The sequence below is a fragment of the Bos taurus genome, chromosome 4, assembly GCF_002263795.3.
Source record: "Bos taurus isolate L1 Dominette 01449 registration number 42190680 breed Hereford chromosome 4, ARS-UCD2.0, whole genome shotgun sequence".
Lineage (NCBI taxonomy): Eukaryota > Metazoa > Chordata > Mammalia > Artiodactyla > Bovidae > Bos > Bos taurus.
The window spans coordinates 106649908-106672204 of NC_037331.1; the positions used below are offsets into that span (position 1 = coordinate 106649908).

Consider the following 22297-nt stretch of genomic DNA (forward strand, 5'->3'; position numbering starts at 1 on the left):
CTTCTCATCCCCTTCTCCTGCCCCCAATCCCTCCCAGCATCAGAGTCTTTTCCAATGAGTCAACTCTTCGCATGAGGTGGCCAAAGTACTGGAGTTTCAGCTTCAGCATCATTCCTTCCAAAGAAATCCCAGGGCTGATCTTCAGAATGGACTGGTTGGATCTCCTTGCAGTCCAAGGGACTCTCAAGAGTCTTCTCCAACACCACAGTTCAAAAGCATCAATTCTTCGGCGCTCAGCTTTCTTCACATCCCTACTTCACCCCATATAAGGAGCCAGCTTGGTGTGTGTGTGTTGTGGCGGGGGGGCGGGGGGGGTGGGGGTGGGGGGGTGGGGGTGGGGGGTGCCGCGGGGGGGGCATACTTGGGAAGTGAGCAAGGGAACCTATGTTTTGTTCTGGAACACCCCCTCCCCCCACCCCGCCAGCAGGAGACCCAATAACGCCTTCCCTGGATTTTTTATCAGGCCTCTGATTCATTTCTATTGCATAAGAAGCACCAGTGGTCAAGAACCGCCTGCCACTTCAGGAGACCAAAGAGGCGGCTCCATCCCTGGGCGGGGAAGATCCCCTGGAGTAGGAAATGGCAACCCACTCCAGTATTCCTGCCTGCGAAATCCCGCGGACATTGAAGCCTGATAGGCTAACAGTCCATGGGGTCACAAAGAATCGCACGCTCCCACGCAGAAGTTCGAAGGAGGCCAAGAACTCCGGTCAGTAACAAGCCTTCTCTGGTTCAGAGAAGTCAACAGGCTTGCCAGAGGTGCACAGCTAAGAGTAGAGGCAAGCATTTCAAACCTCGCCCCTTTGCCCCACACTCCTCCCCAGAGCAGGGTAGCCACGCCCCCCATCCCCCGGAGCAGAGCGGGTGAACACACCTGCGAGCTCCCCAGGGGACCCCCCCCCACCCTCGCCCCCCGCGGGTGCCCTCAGGGAACCCACGCACACACCAACGGCCCACCGGACTCTGTCCCGGGGGCGGGTTCCCCCGGGAGGAGGCGCCGCCCGGATGCGTCGCGGGCGGTCCTCCCCGGAGGCCGAAAGCGGGGGCGGGGCTGCTGCGCTCTGCAGGAAGTACGCTGGCGCCGCGGGCTTCCGGGGGCTGAGTTCGCTTCGCGATCGCGCGTCTGCAGCATGGGGCCCGTTCCCCGAACGCTCGAGCTGTTCTACGATGTCCTGTCCCCCTACTCCTGGCTGGCCTTCGAGGTGACGCCGGGGAAGCAGCTTCGCCCGGGGCTTGGGGAGACAGAAGCAGAGGGAGGGGTCAGGAAAGAGCGCGGGGACCTCGGTCTCGTGAATTTCCTGGCAGTGCCCTACGCGGTTTCGGGCAAGCAGGTAGAGAGCCAGGACTGAAGGTCACTTTGTTGATGAACGGGGTATGATCGCTGGCTCCAGGTGGAACCTTTATGTCTTAAGGCTGGGGTTTCCCATACTGGCTTGGAAGATGAGCAGCTCCAAAGAATCCAGAATATAAGCCCTCCGATGTCAGTTTTGGGGGATGGGGTGCAGAACAGATAAAAACTGTCCACAGGAGCAGAGATCCTGGAATCGATAACTAGGAATTGAGAGAGTTTTGCCCTTTCAAACCAGATTTAGGGTGTCCTCCTAACCCTTTCTCCGAGCCTATAGCCTGGCTGATCAGTGCCATGAAACACCCTTCTCTCCCTCAGCCCTCTTCACTCTCCGTCTCCGCCCCTCCCTACAGGTCCTGTGCCGATATAAGAATATCTGGAACATCAGCCTGCAGCTGCAGCCGACGTTAATTGGAGGGATCTTAAGAGAGAGCGGTAGGAAGGCAGTGGCGTTTTTGTCGGGGATTTGAGGGAAGGCTCATTTCAAACGTCCAGGGGAGCGGCCCTTCCACTGGGTCTCCTTATTGGCGGCAGCAGCTAGTAATATGCCTGCTGCCTGAAACCCAGGTAGGTGCATCCCCGGTCTGGGACCCTCAAGTGATCTCTCATCAGTAAACCCAACTTTCCCCTTGCAGGAAACCAGCCGCCAGCTATGCTTCCCCACAAAGCCGTATACTTGAGAAGTGACCTTAGGCTCCTGAGCCAGCATCACCAGGTTCCCATCCACTTCCCCAAGGATTTCTTCTCTGTGATCCTTAAGAAAGGTGAAGAGAGTGGGATATGGATGGAGCATAAGGTTTCAGCAGTGGATTTGGAGATTGCAGGGCCAGAAAGGAGGGGTTCCGTTGATTTTGTTAAGTGAAGGAAACTTTGGGAAAGCTCAGCATCAGAGCTGATCATGCAGAAGGTTGTAGAGACAGAAGGGGAGGGAGAGCAGGATGGATCAGTGATCAGAAATGCAAATGGAAGGCTGAGGGCGATGGAGCACTGGCGGGTGGGGGGCTGGGGGAGATGAGGAGGAAAAACCTGGTCTTCATGGGAAACAAGCTAGAGGAGGCCCCCCTCTGAGTGCCTCTGCCCCACAGGAAGTTTGACAGCCATGCGCTTCCTCACTGCGGTGAAGATGGAGCACCCGGAGCTGCTGGAGAAAGTGTCCAGAGAACTGTGGATGCGTGTCTGGTCACGGGTGAGGGTTGGGCTCTGGGCACCAACTTTCAGGGAGACCCAGGATGACTTGGTGACCCTCCCCTAGGCCTAGAGTCCCAGGTCCTGCCCTCCTCCTTGTTCACTGACCTGGTTCACTGGCCTCCATCTCACCCCTCACCATGCCAACCTCTCGTACTGACTGTCCTCTTCCCAGGATGAAGACATCACGGAGCCCCCGAGCATCCTGGCTGTGAGTGTTCCCACTGCTCTCCTGGGGAATCTGAGGACAGTTGACCTCTGGGGGCAGAGAGGACATTGTTTATTATTGGGTGGAAAAGGTCATAGTTACCGGGGGAGAAAGGATGTTTGAGAGGCCAAATTACTAAACGGTTGGAACTAAGATTGTCGAAAGAATGTATCATGGGTGAAAAAGGAAACATGTATTTGATGAAAGAAGTCAGTAGGAGAGAGGTGGTACATGTGGGTACCTGCAGATGGGGAGACTTGAAGTAGTGGCAAGTCTTGGCCCTAAAAACTGCAACACAAACCTCACTGTCACATCTAAGAGACATAAAAAACAGGCTTTGAAAAGACAAAGAGAGATAACTGACTCAAGCCAGAAGTATTCAGAAAGTCCGAGTGAGAAAAGTGGAAATAGCTCCAAATGTCAAAACGTGTGCCAGCCATATTTAGATATAAAAAAGTTTTTCTTCAGGATTAAATCAGAAAATTCAACACCACATTTTTTCCCCTTAAGTTTTTTCCCCCCTTAAGCCACAAGGGTTTCCCTTGTGGCTCAGCTGGTAAAGAAACCGCCTGCAATGCAGGAGACCTGGGTTCAATTCCTGGGTTGGGAAGATCTCCTGGAGAAGGGAAAGGCTACCCACTCCAGTATTCTGGCCTAGAGAATTCCATAGACTAGTCCATGGAGTCACAAAGTGTCGGACACGGACACGACGGAGTGACTTTCGCTTTCACTTTAAGTTTACAAAAGATAGCTGAGGCATATTCAAATGTAATATATAAAATGACAAGTCACAAAAAAAGTTAAATGTGTAAAGCATGGCCAGTATATCCTCCTCAGTTTTCATTCCTGCAAAGTCTATGCATTGGCTTGCTTTTTCACTTAATATTTAATCATCATTTCCCATGTCATTTAAAACTGTTGGAGAGAATAATTGTTAGGTTCCACATAGCATTCCATTCAGTGGGTGTACTTGTTTACTGAACCAGTTCCCTGTTGTTAAGCACTTGGCCAAAATACACTTCTCTGATGTAACTGGGTCAAAGCCAAGAAGTCATGCCTGACTCCGTATTTCCCACTCCAGGTCAAGGGGGTCAGGTTGCAACACTTGTCAACCCCAGATGTGTATTAAAATCACTTGCAGCACCTGGACACTACCACCCAGAAATTCCATGTAATTTGTTTTCGAGGATGACATCCAAACTGAGATTTTCAAAAAAGCTCCCCCAGGATATTCTATTATGTGCAGCCAAAGTTGAGAATCACTGATCCCAGCAAACCCCAAAGTGAAACCTTTAACATTCTCTTGAAGCCAGACACTGGTGGCTGCAGCCATGTGCCCTGTCCAGAGTCCTCAGGAAATTCTATGCGAATTAGAGCCCAGCCCTTGGGTTCAGGAATTCTGAGGAGTAGGAAGGCATGAACCCCCAGCTTAATGTCAAGGGACTTGGATTCTAGCATTGGCTCTGCTACTAACAAGCTCTTCAACACTGACCAAAATACGTACCGTTTCTGAACTGGAGGCTCCTTGCCTGTTTTGTTTTGGCTTTTTTAAATGTTTATTTATTTGGCTGCACCAGGTCTTAGTTGTGACACGTGAACTCTTAGTTGCAGCATGTGCATTCTGGTTCCCTGACCAGAGATTGAACCCAGGCCCCCTGCACTGGGAGCACAGAGTCTTCAACCACTGGACCACCAGGGAGTCTTTCCTGACCTGTTAATGAAGTGGTTTGGAAGCTGGCCTCTCAAGATGCCCTCTGGCGCTCAGTTCAGTTCAGTTCAGTCACTCAGTTGTGTCCAACTCTTTGCGACCCCATGAATCGCAGCACGCCAGGCCTCCCTGTCCATCACCATCTCCCGGAGTTCACGCAAACTCATGTCCATCGAGTTGGTGATGCCATTCAGCCATCTCATCCTCTGGTGTCCCCTTCTCCTCCTGCCCCCAATCCCTCCCAGCATCAGAGTCTTTTCCACTGAGTCAACTCTTCACATGAGGTGGCCAAAGTACTGGAGTTTCAGCTTTAGCATCATTCCTTCCAAAGAACACCCAGGGCTGATCTTTAGAATGGACTGGTTGGATCTCCTTGCACTCCAAGGGACTCAAGAGTCTTCTCCAACACCACAGTTCAAAAGCATCAATTCCTCTGGCGTTAAATTTCTACATTTATGCCTCTTTGCCACCTGCTCTTTCTACCAATCTCATGATTTTGAAGGCAAAAAACATAGCCCCTCTTGGCAAAGATAGACCTCCACTCGTGGGTAAGTAAAAGTGCTGTGGATGATGTGGGGGCAGAAAATAAAATGACCACAGTTTTCTCCTGAGATTCCCACCTGCACTAACGCAGACACACTTGTTTTCCCCTCCACATCCCTTCAGGCTGCAGAGAAGGCTGGCATGTCCATGGAACAAGCCCAGGAACTTCTAGAATGGGTCTCAACACCACAAGTGAAGAACCAGCTCAAGGAGACCACTGAGGCAGCCTGCAAATATGGGGTGAGCAATTCTGTCCCCACCCCTGTGCTGAGACAGAGAATCTTGACCAGGTCCCCAAGCTCCTGAGCAAAAGTTACTCCCCAACTGTGAGTCCTCCGAAATCTCCAAGATCACCCTCACCCTCTTCCTTCCTTTCCCTGGGCCCAAAGAAAGGAGGGAGAGTGCTGATAGTGAGAGAGGAGACAGAAAACTCTCCTTAGAACCCTGCAACCTCTCATCGAATACCTCTCAGACCAGTACTAACTTGCAGCCTTCAACCGCAGCCCTGAAACCACCACCTGCTCCATCGCCCTCCTGCCCTGTTACTTCTCCAGGCTTTTGGGCTGCCCGTCACTGTGGCCCACCTGCAAGATGAAACCCACATGCTCTTTGGCTCCGACCGGCTGGAGTTGCTGGCACACCTGCTGGGTAAGTTACACATTCGTACTGACCTGCCCTTGAGCCCACCCCTGCATTATATCAGTTGCCCAGAAGGATGGATTCAAGAATAAAAAAAAAAAAATGTTCTAGGCACTTCCGATAATGGAACCTCATACAGAGGTAGGTGTGCTTGAGGTGGAGTGGGGAGGGGCCACCTTCTTCTGCAGGAGAGAAGGAAGCCTTCCAGACCCAGCACCCAGGAGCTCTTCCTGGAGAGAATCCCTGAGGGCTTGTGGACCCTCTGACTCGTGATCTTTTCTATTCAGGAGAAAAGTGGATGGGCCCTGTGCCTCCAGCTGTAAACGCCAAACTTTAAGCCCAAAGCCCAGAGGAAGCAAGACGATTGGTATTAAAAAGCAGACCATCTGCTTAGCTCTCCTCCACTGTGGGGCCCTGGGATTCTGGTTTCCTATCTGATAGAGGTTCTTGTCCGGCTCTGGGGTGTGCTGGGGGCGGGGGGCGGCGGGCAGGATAATACACCATCTGCCGTTAGTGTCACCAAGTGCCTCTGAGAATCTCCAACTCTGCTTTCCACAGAATAAACCTAATGCCATTAGGCGCCATATTTCTCGGTCTGTGTCCTCTCTGGTGTTTATCTGTTCTTGTTCCTACAGTCACATCCTGGCCACTCTAGGTGTTTGAGAAGAACAGTTCTTTGTGTGCCCGCAGCCCTCTGCCTCACTTTGGGGCAGCTTATGTGAAGGGAGCAGGAAATAGTCCCTCTTTCTCTTCTACAGAAGCTTCTTAAGTCTGTCAGAGACAGAAAGCTAAGCCAGATGGATTCTGCAACTAACCGGTTGGGCACTGTCTTCTGACCAGCCATGGTGCCTGAGACACAGGCTGGGGCCAGAAGCCCAGGGGAAGTGGAGGCTGGAGAGAAACCCAGCATGACTGAGCTTGCATCCAGATGTTTAAATGGGGTCCGGCTACTCTGACCAGCAGGGGCCGGGAGAGGCCGTGCCGGGAGACTGGCCAGAGCTGCCAGGGCCTGAAGAAGTTGCTCATCCCCTCGGGGTGCCTTCCCCTCGCCCACAAAGCAGATCCCAAGGAAAGGCCAGGCCTCTCTCCCTGGCCCACTATGACCCTGTTCCCTCCCCAACAAACCTATAGTTTTCCCACTCCCCCCAGTTAATCACTGAGAGCCCCTACTCTTTGTATGCACACTGTGAAATCATCAGAATGCCTTGTGTTTCAGTAGGGTCTGGACTTCTTTGAGAAGACTCTCTTCAGATGCTGAAACCACACTTGGATGCCTGTGTGGTGACTTCGATGGCTCAGAGGGCTTTCGGAGTTTAGATGCCTCTTCCCTTTGCTGTCTTCTCATCTCATATTTCTGGTTTCCTCATCTCGTATCCCATGTTCCCCTCTTTTCTCCCATCACTTTCAGTCTTCCTCCTCTCTCCGTTTTTTCCATTATTCCAGCACACTCCAGGACTTCATCTCATCCTGACCATGCATACCTGTAATGTAATGTCACAAGTATATCCCCAAATAAGCACTCTGGTTCTCCAAAGGAGACCTGTGACAATGTGCAACTAATGCAAAATAAAAATATGAGAGCCATAAGAGCAAATTAAAACAAAAAAGAGGGGCTTCCCTGGAAGTCCAGTGGTTAAGACTCTGAACTTCCAATGCAGGAGGCGCAGGTTCAGTCCCTGGTTGGGGAACTAAAATGCAACATGCCAAATGGCGTGGCCAAAGAGTAAAACTTAAAATTTTTTTTAAATGGAACTTTCCATATATTGAAGTTGAATATAAACAACTATATTGAAGTTCTCATACATGTTGAGGGTGAGTAGAGACAAAGCTTTGTGAATAAAGATGCTTGTCTCACCATTGCTTGTGGTATCAAATAAATGTCCACCAGGAGGATTTTTGAACAAATTATGGTACATTCAGGATGTAATGTTTCATAGCCATCAAAAATTATATTTGTGAAGAATTTTAGCAACTTACCAGAACTTTGGAAATTCTTAGTTTATAATATTGATTGGAGAAAATGATGAAACTGCATAGTATGTCAATTATGTCTTGCATAAAGATATATTACAGAGGACATTAATCTGGAATAAGTCTGAACTATTAATCTGCAATAAAATATATAAAAATGTTTCCATTTTATTTGTATACATTTTTAGAAGATTTATTTATTTATTTTTGCCTGAGCTGGGCCTTCGTTGATGCAATAGGAGGCCACTCTTTGTAGGGATGTGCAGGATTCTCATTGCCATGGCTTCTCTTATTGCAGAGTATGGGCTCTAGATGCGTGGGATTCAGCAGCTGGGGCTCACAGGCTCTAGAGCTCTGGCTAGCAGCTGTGGCACACAGGCTCAGTTGCTCCACAGCATTTGTGATCTTCCCCGGCCAGGGATTGAACTCGTGTCCCCTGCATCGGCAGGTAGACTCCTAACCACTAAACCACCAGGGATGGTGACAGCAGCCATGAAATTAAGACCCTTACTCCTTGGAAGGAAAGTTATGACCAACCTAGACAGCATATTAAAAAGCAGAGACATCACTTTGCCAACAAAGGTCCGTCTAGTCAAGGCTATGGTTTTTCCAGTAGTCCTGTATGGATGTGAGAGTTGGACTATAAAGAAAGCTGAGCACTGAAGAATTGATGCTTTTGAACTGTGGTGTTGGAGAAGACTCTTGGGAGTCCCTTGGACCGCAAGGAGATCCAACCAGTCCATCCTAAAGGAGCTCAGTCCTGAGTATTCATTGGAAGGACTGATGCTGAAGCTGAAACTCCAATACTTTGGCCACCTGATGCGAAGGACTAACTCATTTGAAAAGACCCTGATGCTGGGGAAGATTGAAGGCAGAGAAGGGGATGACAGAGGATGAGATGGTTGGATGGCATCACCAACTCAATGGACATGAGTTTGAGTAAGCTCTGGGAATTGGTGATGGACAGGGAGGCCTGGCATGCTGCAGTCCATGGGGTTGCCAAGAGTCAGACAGGACTGAGCGACTGAACTGAACTGAAACCATCAGGGAAGCCCCCTCATTTGTAGTTTTTTAAAAGATTGTTTATTCCAGTAAAAAAAAAAAAACTTCAAGAATTTATAGATTCACATTTGTATACAATTGTGTACCCTTCTCATTGTTTTCTAAATTTGTATCAGTTGTTTAATGCTGAATGCTCAGTCGAGTCCGACTGTGACCCCATGGACTGTAGCCCATCAGGCCTTGTGTACCCTTCTCATTGTTTTCTAAATTTGTATCAGTTGTTTAATGCTGAATGCTCAGTCGAGTCCGACTGTGACCCCATGGACTGTAGCCCATCAGGCTCCTCTGTCCATGAGATTATGTCCATTGACTACTCTGGTAAAAATACTGGAGTGGATTGCCATATCCTCCTCCAGGGGATCTTCCTGACCCAGGGATCAAACCCACATCTCTTGTAGCTTCTGTATTGCAAGCAGATTCTTTCCCACTGAGCCACCTGGGAAGCATCAATTGCTTAACTTAATCCTAAATCTTATCTCAGTGTTATGTAGGATAATCTCTTACTTTAGAGGCAGATTTTGCAGCCCTGGCCACTCCTCCTTCAAAGGGTCTAGAATCCTATTTTTCTAATCCAATAGCTGAATTTAATCTTCTCTGAAGGAATGAGACAATTTCTAGACTAATCCTTTCACATGTGATCTAGATTACAATGTCTGAATTTATAGCAAATAGAATAAAAATTGATTGTATTAGTGAAGGTTGTCAGCGAATAAAAACAGGATCAATAGGATATTGAACTTGGACTCTCAGGCCTTTGAACTTAGACTGGAACTGACCCCACCACCTTTCCTGGGCCTCCAGTTTGCGGATGGCAGACTATGGGATTTCTCAGTTCCCATAATCATGTGAGCCAGCATTGATCGAACTAATCTCTTCTGGAAACACTCTCACAGGCACATCCAGAAATTATGTTTTATCAGCTCTCTGGCATCTGTTGTTGTTCAGTCGCTAAATTGTGTCTGAATCTTTGCCACCCAGTGGACTACAGCACGCCAGGCTTCCCTGCCCTTCACTGTCACTCAGAGTTTCCTCAAAGTCATGTCCGTTGAGTTGGCGATCTGTTCAGTTCAGTTCAGTCGCTCAGTCGTGTCCAACTCTGCGACCCCATGAATCACAGCACACCACGCCTCCCCATCCATCACCAACTCCCAGAGTTCACCCAAACTCATGTGCATTGAGTCGATGATGCCATCCAGCCATCTCATCCTCTGTCGTCCCCTTCTCCTGCCCCCAATCCCTCCCAGCATCAGGGTCTTTTCCAATGAGTCAACTCACGGCAATCTGTTACCACAGTTAACAAGTGAAATAACTGTCACAGGGAGAGAAGGAAAAGCCTCCAAATGCACCTATTTTTCCCTATAAAGGAGCACTTCTAAGTGAAGTACTTTCATACCTAGTTACTTCCTTTCCACATCTTCTGAGCAACGGCTGACATACAAAATTTGCAATTAGGTCAGTGCTCAGAGTTAAATCCTGAACCATTTCCTTGTGTTGTAATTCAAATTCCAAGCTTACTAAATAGTGGTATGCTTCCAGAATGCAATGTTTTTAGGTAAAGTTCTTAGAAGGGATACTTTGTTTATAGAACCAAAATACAAGTGGTAATTAAAAACAACAAAGTATGGCATGCATGTGGTAAAACAAAAACACTCAGAAAACTATTGACTGTGAAAAGTGAAGTCATCCCTATCCTACTTTCCACTTTTCTGTATATGCTTCCAGAAATGTCTATGTCTGGGAGGGGAGTTGGGGGAGAATGGATACAGGTACATGTATGGCAGAGTCCCTTCCCTGTTCAGCTGATGCTATCACAATATTGTTTGTTAATCAGCTATACTCCAATACAAAATAAAAAGTTTTTGTAAAAAATGCCCATGTCTTTTAAGCCAAATGTCAGGCATAATACAGAGATTCCATATACCCTTCATCCAGTTTCCCCAATGGCAACATCTGGCATATCCGGTACAATAATACAACCAGAACACTAGCATTGTTAGCGTCCATCAACCTCATTCAGATTCCACCAGTTTTGCATGCACTCATTTCTGTGTCTGTGTTTAGTTCCATATAATTTTATCACCTGTAGGCACATGTGCTGGAGAAGAACCTGGCAACCCTCTCCAGTATTCTTGCCTGGAGAATCCTATGGACAGAGCAGCCTGGTGGGCTACAGTCCATGGGGTCGCAGAGTCATATACGACTGAAGCGACTTAGCACGCACGCAGATGTATGTGACCACAGCCACAGTCTAGTCTAGATACTGAATGCTTCCAAACTTAAGGATCCCTCAATGCGCTTTTCATAGCTACAGCTACCTCTCTCTTTTTCTCCCCACTTCCCTAACCCCTGGCAACCACTAATCTCATATAGTTCTTATTTTACAACAGCTGTATGAATGGAATCAGAATGGCTTGTTTTCACTTAGCCTAACTCCCTGAGATCCACCCATGGCATTTTATGTATCTGTAGTTTGTAGTTTGTTCTTTTTACTGCCAAGTCATCATGTTCCTTGGTATGGATGTGCCAGTTTGTTTAACCCATTGAAGGACATTTTGGTTGTTTGTAGTTTGGGGCTGAAAATCAGTTTATGGACCAAATTCCACTGTGTGTGTGTGTGTGTGTAAGCTTCCTACACCAACCGGCAATTTTCAGATGCCAGCAAGGTGTCCAAGAATTCAACTCAATTCTAACACTACCCAGAAATAGCATCACATTCCATATGTAAGACCACCCTCCACTTCAGACACTAGCTGCAAGTCCAGGTTGTCACTGGTTCTTCTGACAGACTGGTTATATAACCCATGACCCCCTCTTTGGGTTTGATTAATTTGCTAGAACAGCTCACAGAACTCAATAAAACCTGTTTACTTACTAGATTGCCAATTTGTTATAAAAGTATATTAGAGGATATGATTCAAAAACCAGATGAAGAGATACATAGGACAAAGTCCTGAACAAGCTTTTGTCCTCATAGAGCTTGGGAACCAGCCCAGAGGCAGGTGGAAGCCTCCCAGCTTCCCGATGTAGAATGAAGTGCAAGTCCCTCAGTTGTGTCCAACTCTTTGCAACCCCATGAACTATAAAGTCCATGGAATTCTCCAGGCCAGAATACTGGAGGGGGTAGCCTTTCCTTTCTCCAGGGGATCTTCCCAACCCAGGGATCAAACCTAGGTCTCCCACATTGCAGGCAGATTCTTTACCAGCTGAGCCATAAGGGAAGCCCAAGAAAACTGGAAGGGGGTAGCCTATCCATTCTCCAGTAGATCTTCCTGACCCAGGAATCAAACCAGGGTCTCTTGCATTGGAGGCAGATTCTTTACCAACTGAGCTATCAAGGAAGCCCAATGTAGAAGCTCTCGGAAAATGGGGTTTTTATGGAGACTTCATTACATAGTCATGATCGACCAAATCTCTGTTGGTCAGGCACTCAATCATGTCCGACTTTTTGTCATCCCATGAACTGCAGCACACCAGGCTTCCCAGTCCTTCACCAGCTCCTGGAGATTCCTCAAACTCATGTCCATTGAGTCGGTGATGCCATCCAACCATCTCATCCTCTGGTGTCCCCTTCTCATCCTGCCCTCAGTCTTTCCCAGCATCAAGGTCTTTTCCAATGAGTCAGATCTTCTCATCAGGTGGCCAAAGTATTTGAGCTTTAGCTTCAGCATCAGTCCTTCCAATGAATATTCAGGGTTGATTTCCTTTAGGATTCACTGGTTTGATCTCCTTACTGTCCAAGGGACTCTCAAGAGTCTTCTATACTACCGCAATTCGAAAGCATCAATTCTTTGATGTTCAGACTGCTATATGGCCCAACTCTCACATCCGTATATGACAACTGGAAAAATCATAGCTTTGACTATATGGACCTTTGTCAGCAAAGTAATATCTCTGTTTTTTAATATGCTGTCTAAGCAGAGACATTACTTTGTCTAAGCATTGAGAATGATAAAGGTGTCTTTTTGTGAATGAAGTGACTTTTATAAGCACCTAAAGGTGGTGGGTCTGGTTGCCAGAAGAACCAACCGAGTGATCAGTGAGTTGTAATTCTCAGTTCTACCCCCTGATTTCTGGGGAGGAGAGAGGAGCCTGAGGTTGAAAACCCCCACCTTCAGGTGCTTCTAAAAGTCACTTCATTCACAAAAGACATGTTTATCACTAGCAATGATTACACAGTTTCAAGGCTTTTGGAAGCTGTGACCCAGGGACTATGGACGAAAGCCACATATATATGAGAAACATATTTTGGTCATTTGAATGTCCATATATATATATATATGTACTGGGCTCAGTCCTATCTGACATTTTGAGACCCCAGAGACTGTAGCCTCCCAAGCTCCTCTGTCCATGGAATTTTCCAGGCAAGAATAATGGAGTGGGTCAGCATTTCCTCCTCCAGGGAATCTTCACAACCCAGGGATCAAACCCACATTTCCTGTGTCTCCTGCACTGGTAGGCAGATTCTTTACCACTGAGACACCTGGGAAGCCCTATATATATATTATCAATCACAATATCACAGGGGTTACTACAAGTAAAGTTGCTATGAATATGTACATACAGGTTTTTATGTGCACGTTTTCATTTCTCCAGGGTAAATGCCCAGGAGTACAATCGCTGAGTGATGTGATACGTGAATGTTTAGTTCTGGAAAGAAACTGCTATATTTTTCCAGAGTGGCCTTACCATTTTACCTTCACACCAGCAATTCATGAGCAGTACAGTTTCTCCACATCTTCACCGGCATTTGGTGTTACTACAATTTCTTATTTTACCTTTTCTGATTGGTGTGTAGTGGTAAGTCATTGTGATTCTAACTTGCATTTCTCTAAGAACTAATAGGGGCTTCCCTAGTAACTCAGATGGTAAAGAATCTGCCTGCAATGCAGGAGACCCAGGTTCTAAACCTGGGTCAGGAAGATTCCCCTAGGGGAGCGAATGGCACCCACTCCAGTGTTCTTGCCTGGAAAATCCCATGGACAGAGGATCCTGGTGGGCTTTGGTCCACCGGGTGGCAAAGAGTTGGACACAACTGAGCGACTAACACACACACACACACACACACACACAAGGGCTAATAATGTGAAGTATCTTTTTGCTTGCAGGGTTGACCAGGAAGGGGAATGATGGAACTTTCTGGGTGTTAATAATGTTTCTTATTTTGATTGGAGGTGGGTTATACCAATATAAGTTTCAGCCAGACTTGTGGAATGGTCCACTTAAAATCTGTGCAATTCATTGCATGCAAATTTTACTTTAAAAAAATGGTTAACTGTAAAGTAATATTTGACTTTAGGTACTTTTATGCATGCTGAAGTAGCTAGGTGGAAATGTGCTGATGGCTCTGCAGCCTACTTTGAAATGAATAAAAAAATAAGATATATCGGGACTTCTCTGGTGGCACAGTGGATAACAATCCACCTGCCAATACAGGGGACATGAGTTCAATCCTCGATTTGGGAAGATCCCACATGCCTCAGAGCAACGAAGCCCTTGTGCCACAACTACTGAGCCTGCGCTCTAGAGCCTGGGAATCGCAACTGCTGAGCCCGAGAACTGAAATTACTGAAGCCCATGTGCCCTAGAACACAAGAGAGGCCTACAAGAGAGGTCACCGTGATGAGAAGCCCATATACCACAACAAAGAGGAGCCCTTGTTTGCTGCAACTGGAGAAAGCACGTGAGCAGCAACAAAGATCCAGTGCAACCAAAGATAACAAATAAATGTTTTAAGTGTTACATTTCCTGGGTAATAACTTTAGAGATTACTTTAGATATTACTTTAGATAACTTTAGAGATTAGCAGAGGGTGATGTACAATCTAAGTTACAAACAGATGCTCCACAGTGAAAGAAATCCAGGCCCTGCGACAGGATGGTGGCCCTGAGGTGGGTCCCTGGGTCAAAGCCAGGCTGGAGGAGCAGGATAGGAAAGGAGTGATAAGCTTGGGCTTATTTTCACCTTTACAAATTAGAAACTGAAGCCCCGAAAGGTAAAGTACTTACCCAAGATCACACAGTAAATGGCAGAACTGAGATCTGGAAGCTGGTTTGGCTATCTCCAAAAAACACGTGATCAACTACAATGTGCCCCACTCCAATATACTTGCCTTGCAGGATCCCATGGACAGAGGAGCCTGGTGGGCTACGGCCCACAGGGTTGCAAAGAACTGGACACGACTGAGGCGACTTAGCAGCAGCAGCTGTCCCTGTTTTCTCATGTGTGGAGACATATCACATGGGACACTGTTGCCACTACCTGTAGACACTTCTAATCAACACAGTGCTTTCTTGTGTCACTCGGCAACCACCACACTCAGTTTCTCAAATGCCAGTATCACTTTTTGTGGCTCGGTCTGAACACGCGACAGCACTGAATCCCACTGTTCGCTCAGTTCATTGCCAGCGAGTTTGGTACTACGTGACAATTAGCTGGTGAGCATAATATTTATCCTGACATACTTGAGGCTTCTTTGAAAGCATTTCCGCCCCCCCAAATATCAACGTTTCTGATTTACTTCCTGTTATATCATTTAACCGGGGCTTCCGTGGTGGCTCAGTAGTAAAGAATCCACCTGACAATGCAGGAGGCTCAGGATTCATGGGTTCGATTCCTGATCTGGGGGGAATCCCACATGCCGCAGAGCAACTAAGCCCATGTGCCAAAACTGTTGAGCCTGTGCTCTAAAGCCCAGGAGCCGAAACTACCAAGCCCACCTGCCACCACTACTGAAGCCCATGTGCCCTAGAGCCTGTGCTCCTCAATGAGATGAGCCCCTGCTCGCCGCAGCTAGAGAAAAGTCCTCACAGCAACGAAGACCCAGCTCAGCCGTAAATAAATAAATACAATTATTTTTTTAAAAAAGGATTCTGAGTTTGATTCTAACTAAAGAAATCATGGACTTTCTCTGAGCTGGTTTCCTCCTCTGTAACATGAAAATGATAATCAGATCTATTCCACAATTGTTACTAAGGATCAAATGACATTGCGATTTGTTTCCACAATATTTGTGGTTTCTACCATCAACACCTTTTAAGAAGTCACCTGCACATGAGGCTTCTAACAGCTCTTCAGTTAAAGTGTTACTTTTTATAATCGGGCTTAATTAGCTCATAAAAGATGAGCATCCCGATAGTGCCTACAATCTTAACTTCCCAATCTTGCTTTACAGCTCGATAACCTTATTTATCTCCTGATATTCTCTTTTGCTGCCTTTGGTATCTGAAAAATCAGTCTTTTCCCAAGACATCAAACAATGGGGAAAACAGCCTCTACCTACTCCTCCAGGGAGGACCAGGGTAATGACCTTAGAAAGTCATAGGAGTTTTGTTAAATTATCATTATCAAGCAGCCAGAAAAAAAAAGTGTTTAGAGTTGGATGACATAGCAGTTAAGAGCCAGGGTTCTGGACTGGGATGGCGGGTTCAAATCTTGCTCCCACCTCACCTACAAAATGATATAATGACAGTAACTCCCCCTTATTCCATTATATTTTAAATTACCTAATTTTGTATGTACAAAAGACAGCATGTGTGCAAAAGTACAGAGAGCAGTAGGTACAAAGCACTCCACACGGGTTGGCCATAAGCACCAAGCAGACCCAGGTTCAGAAATACAAGACCACAGAAACCTGGGGACGCAGAAGCACACAGCGGCAGACACCCATGACCCTTCCCAGGAGTCTGTGCATTTTCTCCCCTTCTCCCTTTTCCCCTGATCGCCCACTTCCTGCACCCACACCCTCCAAAACAAGGCCACAAAGTGGGCCAACCAAGAAGGGTGCTCCAACCTCCAGCAAAAGGTGGTTTGCGGAAAGTAGGCAAGTAGAAAGTGGAAAGACAACTGAATTAAATGATAAACTCAGCTGATAAACTAAGTTGATAAAGAAAAAAGGAAAGTAAAACCTCTGGAAAGGAGTTTGGCTTCATGCGTTCAGGGCAATAAAAATTTTCACCTGGCTAGTCTCAATAATGTTGTTCCTTTAATTCAACTGGAGGAAATAATCCAAAAAGAAATAAAAACTATACCTAAGAAGATAGCATTATTTTTTTAAACAGCTTTATAGACATATAAATCACCTTTTTAAAGCGTATAATTTAGTGGGGTTTTTTAAATATATATATTCACAGAGTTGTACAAGCGTCACTACTACCTAATTTGAAGACATTTTAATTAACTCCCCAAAATAAATCCTCCCTCTCTCCAGACCCTAGCAACCATTAATCTACTTTTTTTTGTCTCTTAAAGCATTATTTTTGATGGCCAAAAGAAAAATTGAATAAAATATACTTGATGTTATTGAATAATATAAAGGTATGTTAAATTATGATATATCCATTCAGTAAAATATTATATAGCTATTAGAAATCATTACAATAAAGATTATATCAAAAGGCAAACTCTCTTTTACAACATTTAAAAAAAATTTTTTTTTAAGATAACAAAATGGTGAACATTCTCTGATCTCAACTAGAGTATATTCTGGTTTGTGTGTGAACAGATTGGTAGAAATGTGCATAAATTTAAGTGACCATGTAAGGATACTTAGATTGTGGATACTTTTTCTTCAGTCTTTAAATATTCTCTGACATCTTATATTTTTTAACAAATGGAATTTTTAGAAAATCTATTTAAAACAATTGGAATTGATAACATACTGTAGGGTACAGCCAGACAGCAGGCCAGCCCCATGAACTGGATCCAGTTCTTACCTAACAAATCTTGCTAGCATACGTCCCCACTAGCAACTAAGAGCCCTAGGCCACAGAAGTCCCACCTCACCGGCACTGTCTGACCTTTCACACTGCAGATATTCAGGCCTTCACCCTTTGGCCCTTATGCCTGTCAGCCAACCCTTCCTGTACCCTCCAATCCAGAACTCAGTCCTTAACTCAGTCCTCTTACTTATCACACATCCCAATGACTCGGCCAATTTCCTGCTATTAACATATTTTCTGTGGATCCAAGTCCTTCTGATCCCAACCACTGTACATTCTCCTTAGGAGCTGAACAGTAAGAAAATCAGCGGAAACAAAATAGACATCTCTCAGCAAACTCTGGGAGATGGTGAAGGACAGGGAGGCCTGGAGTGCTGCAGTCCATGAAGCTGCAAAGAGTCAGAACCAACTTAGTGACTGGACAACAACAGCAACAACAGTATTGGTAGGGGATTGGTTAATCACCCCCAGATGCTATGACTGTGGAAAAGCCTTCATTTCAAACGTATCTCGGGACCTTCCTGGAAACTCAGTGGTAAAGAATCTGCCTGCCAATGCAGGAGACACAGGTTTGATCCTTGATCTGGGAAGATCCTACATGCCACAGAGCAACTAAGCCCTTGAGCCACAACTACTGAGCCTTTGCTCTAGAGCCCGAGAGCCACACATACTGAAGCTCCCTAGGGCCCATGGTCTGCAACAAGCGAAGTCCATGAACTGCAACTAAAGAGTAGTTGCTCAGCACAACTAGAGAAAAGCCCATGCGGCAGCAAAGACTCGGCACAGCCAAAAGTAATAAATAAATAAAATCTTTAAAAGATTTAAAAAAAAAAAAAGAAAGCTTACATCTCATTAGATATCATAGAGTACACACTGGTGTGAAACCCTATAAACACTGAGTCGGAGGATGCTCAAGTCTCTTATATAAAATGATATAGTAATGTGCATATAACTTGGTAATCCTCCTATATACTTTAAATCATCTCTATATTACTTATAATACCCAATAAATGCTATATAAATAGTTGCCAGTACTCAACAAATTCAAGTTTCGCTTGTTGGAACCTTCTACATTTCTTTTCTGAATACTTTCTACTTTAGTTGGGATGGATCTGAGTGAACACAGAACCTAAGGACACAGAGAGCCAATTTTAACAAGCAGGTCTCTTCCCACCCTATATTCCCACTTCCTAGAGAGACAGCTCATTTAGACTACCACAGCCTTCCTGTTACATCGATCACCTCCCTCTCTTCTCTTTCAACCAGGAACAGAGAACCAACACTGACACCCCACCAGTACACACACATACACACACAACCCCAGACACACTCACTCTTTATCCATAATCTCATTCTTGTTCTCCTTTTCTCCCCGCCTCCCGCCCACACACTCCACACATCCTCTGCTGTGGTAGCCCTGGCCGTGCCCCAGGACTGCTACTCCTCTGGTTGGTCCACAATCAATACTCTGAAGGCTCAGAGTCCAACCTTGCCTCCAGAGCAAAGTAGTCCTCCAGCCACTCTGCGCCTCCCAGTACCTGCCCCACCCAGACTTACCACCAGATCCCAAACAGAAAAGAATGGATCCCAGATCTCCAGGCTGTGGCAAGGCCAGCTGGATCGGTAGCCTTCTAATAAGAACGTTCAACTGTGCTCAGTGAGCACCTACCGTGTGTCAGGAACTGTGTTAGATTCAGAGATTCAGAGATGGTTGAAACTGATCACTCACCTTGAGACACTCGCGGTGGAAGTGTTGCCCAACACTGGTTCATTTGCCTGACCCACAGTGAGGCCAGACAAACTGCAACGTGGGAAACTGGGACAGAGAAAGGTTTAGTACAAGGGCCATGCAAAGAGAGTGGGCGGCCCATAGTCAAAAGACCCAATGGTCTTTTGATGGTTTGGGGAAAGAGTTTTTAAAGGCAAAAAAAGCGGTGAATTTTGTAGGGTGTGTGACTTCCTTCTAATTGGTTGGTGGTGAGGTAACAGGGCGGTGCTCCAGGAATTTTGTTGTCATTGTTGATCAGTACACAAGTCTGTACTGTACATGTTTTAGACTGTCTGAGACCCCATGGACTGTAGCATTCCAGGCTCCTCTATCCACGAGATTTTCCAGGCAAGAATACTGGAATGGGTTGCCACTTCCTTCTCCAGGATATCTTCTCCTTTCAGGGATCGAACCCGTGTCTCCTGCATTGATACGCAGATTCTTTACCACTGAGCCACCAGAAAAACCCTAGAGCTATTTACCAATCTTTTAGCTATTTCTCTTCTGCAAACCTACAATTACAATTGTCTAATCTTTTGATTTCATTTTTGTTGTTCAGTCCCTAAGTCATGTTCAACTCTTTGCAACCCCATGGACTTTAAGGTTGCTGCTGCGAGCCGTGTGCTATGCTGGGATTTGTGACCTCCAGAGGAGAGGATTTGTCCAGGGCCAAAGACCAGGCTTGACCACGGGAGCTTTTTGTGTAACAGAATTTTATTAAAGTATAAGAGAGATAGAGAAAATTTCTAACATAGACATCAGAAGGGAGCAGAAAGAATGCCCCCTTGCTAGTTTTTAGCAAGGTGTTTTCTGTCTGTTAGCAAGCTCTTAATCAGATAAGAGAGACACTTCAAGGCTGCAGGAGTTTCACCAGTCCTGTCTCCTACAATATGCATTTTTGAGATAGAATGGCACAAGGTGTGTCATCCTGGCCATAAAACAATTGACATGAATACTGGTTTGTTGAGCCATTATCAGCCCACGGTTTGAGAAAAGAAAACAAGGTTAGTCTTCAGTTCAGTTCAGCTGCTCAGTCGTGTCCGACTCTTGGCGACCCCATGACTGCAGCACGCCACGCTTCCCTGTCCATCACAAACTCTTGAAGTTCACTCAAACTCATGTTTTTCGAGTCAGTGATGTCATCCAACCATCTCATCCTCTGTCGTCCCCGTCTCCTCCCGCCTTCAACCTTTCCCAGCATCAGGGTCTTTTCAAATGAGTCAGTTCTTCGCTTGAGGTGGCCAAAGTACTGGAGTTTCAGCTTTAGCATCATTCCTTCCAAAGAACAGCCAGAGCTGATCTCCTTTAGAATGGACTGGTTGGATCTCCTTGCAGTCCAAGGGACTCTCCAGAGTCTTCTCCAACACCACAGTTCAAAAGCATCAATTCTTCGGTGCTCAGCTGTCTTCACAGTCCAACTCTCACATCCATACATGACCACTGGAAAAACCATAGCCTTGACTATACGGACCTTTGTTGGCAAAGTAATGTCTCTGCTTTTGAATATGCTATCTAGGTTGGTCATAACTTTTCTTCCAAGGAGTAAGCATCTTTTAATTTCGTGGCTGCAATCACCACCTGCAGTGATTTTGGAGCCCAAAAAAATAAAGTCTGACACTGTTTCCCGTTTCCCCATCTATTTCCCACGAAGTGAAGGTTAGTCTTAGGCGGAACCATTCTGAAGAAAAGTAGATTCCAAAGCAAATACATAATTTCATTACCATAGCTTAAGAAAAACATTTCCATAAGAAAAACACATTGGTTAGCTCAAGGCAGAACCAGTTGTTAGCAACACAATTAAAAGAAGCCTCTTCTAATTTTGTGTAGAGAAGGAAAAAAAACGTCTGCCACTTTCAGTTTATTTCCTCCTGCTGCTTGGGGATGTCTGGCCTTTCTATCTGTTACCCTCTCAGACTGCAGCAAGCCAGGGTCTTCTGCACTATCTCCCTGAGTTTCCTTAAATTCACGTCCACTGAGTCAGTGATGCTCATCTAACTGTCTCATCCTCTTCAGCCCCCTTCACCTTTTGTCTTCAATCTTTGTTGTTGTTCAGTCGCTCAGTAGTGTCGAACTCTTTGCGACCCCATGGACTGCAGCACGCCAGGCTTCCCTATCCTTCACTGTCTCCCAGAGCTTGCTCAAACTCATGTTCATTGAGTCAGTGATGCCACCCAACCACCTCATCCTCTGCGATCCCCTTTTCCTCCTGCCCTCAATCTTTCCCAGCATCAGGGTCTTTTCCAATGAGTTGACTCTTCGCATTAGGTGGCCAAACTTGTGCTTGGTTTAAAGTAACCATCCTCCACCTAGGTGGGGGCCTTAGTTTCAATAAAAAGTCTCAGATATATTGTTACTACATCCCTTGAGGAGGAACCAGGACTCTGCTTAATCATGGAACTATTGTTTCTTGACTGCTCTTCCTTTGTTTCTATATTCCTTTACTTCCCTAATTAGAAACTCTTTGAAACTGCCCTTTGAAACTTAGGGAAGGTAGTCTGCCATTGTCTCGGTAAGCCAGCTTTCCAAATAAAGTCATATTCCTTACCTCAACATCTTGTCTTCCGGATTCATTGGTCTGTTGTGCAATGCACAGAGTGAGCTTGGACTTGGTAACAAAGTAGGGGCTTCCTCAACAGCTCAGGGGTAAAGAATCTGCCTGCAATGAAGGACACACCAGTCAGCTCCCTGGGTTGGGAAAATCCCTGGGGGAGGAAGTGGCAATCCACTCCAGTATTCTTGCCTGGAGAATACCCATGGACGGAGGAACTTGGGGGGCTACAGTCCATGGGGCCGCAGAGTCAGACACGACTGAGCATGCACATACTTACACAGCACATAAAGTACTATCCCATCATCCTCAATAAAATTTATAGTATTAAAATTTAAAACAAAAAACAAGTTAACTGAGCAAAGCAGCATACATATGAACACATCTTACAGGTCTGCAGAAAACAAGGAATTTATAGAAATGATACTTTGGTAGGGGAAGCAGGACACATCAGTGTGCAAAGCACTATGTGATACACGGAGATTAAATAAACCACGGTCTCTGCTCTGCTTGTTGCCAAAATCTTGGCTCTCTGTGCACCAATGCCAAACATAAATACGGAGACAGTTATGGAGAAGAAAGAAAGAATGGCTGGCCATA

General features: G+C 46.0%; 1 protein-coding gene across 1 annotated transcript; it reads left to right on the forward strand.

Moving 5' to 3' along the window:
- The first annotated feature begins 1106 nt into the window (after positions 1 to 1106).
- On the forward strand, positions 1107 to 6215 carry GSTK1 (glutathione S-transferase kappa 1). The gene is given in 8 exon segments (NM_001079616.2): positions 1107 to 1202; positions 1702 to 1783; positions 1984 to 2112; positions 2434 to 2534; positions 2709 to 2744; positions 5116 to 5232; positions 5547 to 5640; positions 5919 to 6215. Coding segments are annotated over 8 exon segments (681 nt in total). The 5' UTR covers positions 1107 to 1130; the 3' UTR covers positions 5969 to 6215.
- Positions 6216 to 22297: the final 16082 nt, after the last annotated feature.